The sequence below is a fragment of the Otolemur garnettii genome, unplaced genomic scaffold (assembly GCF_000181295.1).
Source record: "Otolemur garnettii isolate 467f Iridium unplaced genomic scaffold, OtoGar3 scaffold00293, whole genome shotgun sequence".
NCBI classification, from domain to species: Eukaryota; Metazoa; Chordata; class Mammalia; order Primates; family Galagidae; genus Otolemur; species Otolemur garnettii.
In genome coordinates this window covers 341,024-345,796 of record NW_003852688.1, presented here as the reverse complement: position 1 = coordinate 345,796, position 4,773 = coordinate 341,024, and the positions used below count along the sequence as shown (strand labels likewise).

Here is a 4,773-nt window from a genome sequence, read left to right as displayed (position 1 = left end):
AAATAGCTGGGTGTTGTGGAGGGCACCTGTATTCCCAGCTACTTGAGAGGCTGAGGCAAGAGAATTGCTTAAGCCCAAGACTTTGAGGCTGTTGTGAGCTGTGACACCATGGCACTCTACCCAGGGTGACAGCTTGAGACTCTGTCTCCAAAAAAAAAAGTATCTGAAGTCCTATAAAGCAAAAAATACTATGTGTCTTAAATACTGTTTTCTTCAGGATGCTTTTAATAAAGTATATGCAGCTGTACACCAGTTTAACAGTATAGCAATTGTTACTCCATGACATCTCAATAACTTTTGAAATAACAGATTTTTTTTTCCCCAAAACATAACAGCAAATACATTTAGCATATACCAAAAGCAGTTAAGAGATAGGGAGTGGCTTTCCTTTGGACATCAACTTTTAAAAACAGAAGAACTTTTTGAACAATGGAACTTATAAATTACACAAAATGGGATGCATATATAATACCGACGTGCACTTTTTCAGAAGATACTGGTTTTAGCTGTTTCCAGCTTTTCATGAGGTGATGAAAGCAGTCTCTAGTATGTTGATCAAGAAAATGTATGTAATTCTGGCTACTATACACATATACAGAAAATAAAGGCAGAGAGGCAAGTGAAACTTACAAATTTGTTAACTTCTCACTCTTCAGATATTTTGAATATATCTAAAAAATTTAAATGGATATCACTATGATCGTAAAGGGAACTCTAAAAATAACACAGTATCATAAAACAGTGAAACTGAGTTGCTAAAATTGAAGCAGTAAAACGTTCTCTTCATAGCCTCAGACTCTTACCTAAAACCCAAATAGATTAATTCTACCAGCTAAATTTAATCTAAGAGTTGACTTCTCAAATGCCCACACTGTCAAGCTTCTTTAGTAACATTTATAAACATCCATGAACTTAATATATTACTTAGGAGTTAGCCTCATTTCTTTCAATATGGCCTTTGGGCTGACTTACAGAACACTGGGGAAATAGAGTAAAAAAAAAAACTAAGCAATTTTCTTTCTAAGTACTTCACACTACTACATAACATGAGGTAAAAAAACACTTTTTGTGGTGGAGGAGTCAGGTAGATGACTCTCTGTTGAGGGATACAATGAAAAAGGACTCTAAGAAGGAATGGCACTGATTTGGGTCAATAAAAACCTAAAGTAAACTGACATTTCTGAAACGTGCTGGAAAATTGAAGCTGGAAAATCTTCTCTTGGTGTAGAAGATACAGTACCCATTTGCAAAGGAGATTCATAATAGCCATTTTGTCGTTAAATCTGAAGAGTCTGTAAGATATACACATGTGTATCTTATTTCATAGAAATAAATGACTCAGAGTTGCTTAGATTCAACTTCTCATTCAGTGAAACAAAAGTCCAAATGTTTGGAATTAAATGACCCACTATTCGCCAAAAATCCACAAAATATTCACGCCAGACAGACCAAGATTAACTCTCCTAAAAAGAGGAAGGGAAAAAAGTTTTAATAGAGTTGTTTTCCAAGCATTTTAAGTCATTTTCTAATAACTGAAATAAGAATCTTTTCAAGTAATACATATTTAATTGATGACATTTAATGTACTTCTGCAATGAATAAGCCACACACAGTTTATTAGGTGAATTCTATTAATAATAATAGTAATTACTTTCTTCACTGTGCTCAAAACCCAAATCTAGATACGAAGCTTTGAAAATTAACTTTTTAGTAAACTTCAAGAATTACTCCACTAGGTAATAGAGCTAACAAAATAATTTTAGTAAGACTGAAGCAAGAGTCAACTAAATTTAAAAAGTATGCTGGGCATGGTGGCTCACACCTATAATCCTAGCACTCTGGGAGGACTGCTTGAACCCAGGAGTTTGAGGGTGCAGTGCACTAGGCTGAGGCCATAGCACTCTAGTGGAGGCAACGGAGTGACACACTGTCTCAAAAAAAAGAAAAAGCTGAAAAATGTTTCTATTTGTTTACAATACAAATTTTTGTTCATATCTGTTTTAATCTTTAGCTCTAATATGCATATATTTAAGGACAGAAGATTTCGTTTCCCTAGAGCAGCAATGGCCAATAGAAATAGAGTGACATTACAAATACGAGCCACATGCATAATTTTAAATCTTCTAACAGACACCTAAAAAAGTCAAAAAGAGGGTGGTGCCTGTGGCTCAGGGAGTAAGGCCCCGGCCCCATATACCAGAGGTGGTGGGTTCAAACCTAGCCCTGGCCAAAAACTGCAAAAAAAAAAAAAAAAGTCAAAAAGAAATAAGTAAAATTAATTTTAAGAATATATTTCATGACTCCAGTATATCCAAAATAGTATTTTGGTATGTGACCAATTTACATAATTATTAAGAAAATATTTTACACTTTTTGCATTATTGTCCTTGAATTCCGGTAGATATTTTACTCTTTTGTGCATCTCACTTCAGATTAGTCATGTTACATTAAGCTCAATGTCACTTGTGGTTGGTGGCTACTGTGCTAGACAGCACAATACAACTATAGAACATGTATTTCTAAATTACACAGAAGATACCCAAACTTAAAAGAGGCATACATATCAGAAGAGGAATTAACCACAGGTCCCTTCCACTCAAGTCTTTCCCTTTACATCTTACGCACCTTAGGTTACTCTGTATGGCAGAGCTGAACCCAGAATTCAGGTTTTCAGATTCCCATACCAGGCATTACCAGATTTTCCTAGCTTTAGTTGGGGTCTACTTATTTCAAATGTTATTTGACATGCTAAAATTTTATATCATCAAATGTCTTCCCACAATTTTGAATGTTATAATAAGTGAGCTTTTTTTTTTTTTGGAGACAAGAGTTTCACCCTGTGCCGTGGGCACAATGCTGTGGTGTTCCAGTTCACAGCAACCTCAAACTCTTTGGTCCAAGTGATCCCCCAGCGTCAGACTCCTGAGTAGCTGGGATTACACTACAATGCCCAGCTAGTTTTTCTATTTTTAGTAGGGGTGTGTATGTGTCTCACTTTTGCTCAGGCTGGTCTTCAACTTCTGAGCTGCTGCACCTGGCTGGAATATGTGAACTTTATTACCAAGTGTGCAAACAATTTCAACTGATTACTTTTCTATCCCATTTAACAATATTATGGAATGGATATTGACTAAGTCTTTCTGGAAGTATAACCATTTTGTAGAATGTTTTGTGTCTGAAATAGAACAGCCTGAAAAAAAGCCAATGATGTGGTCTATTTGCCTTTTACCAAGAGGGATATAGAAGTTCTAAGGACTTAATGGACTTGCCCAAGATAGCAGAGCTAGTTAGTGACAGGGCCAAGTTATACTAGAAGCCATGTCTATTGTTATTGAGTCCATAAATCTTTTTAGTTATAGGCTGCCTCCTGAAGAATCTTAATATAAGAAGAAAATAATTTAATATATCATATACAATCATTTATGTTTTTGAAGCATAAATACCTACCCGAGCATTCCTGACTCTTTGGTCTTTATGATGTAGAGAAACATTAACAGCGTATGAAACATATTATTTCTGCCCTGGAACAAAGACAAAAAAGACAAGATTTAAAGCAAACCCAAAAGACTCACTCTGGTGAGTAAATGAAGATCCTTTAATTAGTATCCTACTAACTCAAAATTCCATGTAATTCAGACATTCATTCACTCAACAAAGTGCCTATACTTTGTGCTAGGAAGCAGGAGTACTGTGGTGAAAAAGACAGAAAGGACACATGTAATCAAGGAGCTTAATGGTCAGTAAGAAAGGCAGTAGTCAACTAAGAATTACAAAAATGTGTGAAGAATGCCGTGAGATTGGGGGGCACAGGAACACACAAAGGTATAGTATCTAACCTAGACTGGTGAGGCAGGGAATATCTTCCCAAGGGAAAGATTTAAGTTGAGACCTGAAAGATTAATTTGGAACTGCGGTCCCCAACCCCTGTGCTGTGGAGCAGTACCAGTCCTGGCCTGTTAGGAATAAGGCTGCACAACAGGTGAGTAGCAGGTGAGTAAAGCTTCGTCTGTCACTGTCTCCCATCCCCCCAAATGGGACTATCTAGTTGCAGGAAAACAAGCCCAGGGCTGTCACTGATTCTGCATGATGGTGACTTGTGTAACTATTTCCTTATATATTGCAGTGTAATAATAATGGAAATAAAGTACACAATAAATGTAATGTGCTTGAATCATCCTGGAACCACTCCCTCCCCCTGTTTCGTGAAAGCTGTCTTCCATGAAATCAATCCCTGGTGCCAAAAAGGTTGGGGGTGGCTGGCGTGGAAGATAGCTATTCTGAGGTTGGTGTCTCTATACATTACATACAAAAAATGTTCTATCCCTAAAACTGAAAGCTTTAGAGTGTTAGAATTAAAGCTTTTAACCATACTTCAAAATAATATTACAGTATACTTCGTAAGTAACACATTAAATATAAATTTATTCTGTTTATAAAGGACTACTTGGCAGTGTTTTGCCACATCTAAAATCAGACTATTAAATGTAATTGTTGGTCTGTAAAAACAGCTCCTGGTTCATATTTTCAATGTAATGATTAACTTTTGCCTGTTTAGTCTGACTTAGTGTTTTCATTCAAGAATCTGAGAATAAATAAAAAAAATTAACTGGGTGTAGTGGTGCATATATTTATGCCTGAAAGCCCAGCTACTCGGGAGGCTAAGAGAGGATCACTTGAGCTTAGGAGACTGAAGTTGCAGTAAGCTTTGAAGCTACAGTGATGCTACTGCACTCTAGCCTGAGCAACAGTGACACCCTGTCTCCACTCACACCC

General features: G+C 36.5%; 1 protein-coding gene across 3 annotated transcripts in view; it reads right to left on the bottom strand.

The window, feature by feature from the left end:
- Positions 1-217: 217 nt before the first annotated feature.
- The window catches only part of TMEM209 (transmembrane protein 209), a 36,858-nt gene continuing 32,302 nt past the window's right edge, over positions 218-4,773 (bottom strand). Inside the window, exons 12-13 of one of the 3 annotated variants that reach the window (XM_023508939.1) lie at positions 3,448-3,521; positions 218-1,463 (exon numbers count right to left, since the gene is read on the bottom strand). In XM_023508939.1, the coding sequence (XP_023364707.1) occupies positions 1,409-1,463; positions 3,448-3,521 (129 nt within the window). In that variant the 3' untranslated portion in view covers positions 218-1,408. The remainder of the gene's footprint in view (positions 1,464-3,447; positions 3,522-4,773) is intronic. The other 2 variants (XM_003803315.3, XM_023508938.1) reach the window with 2 other exon arrangements.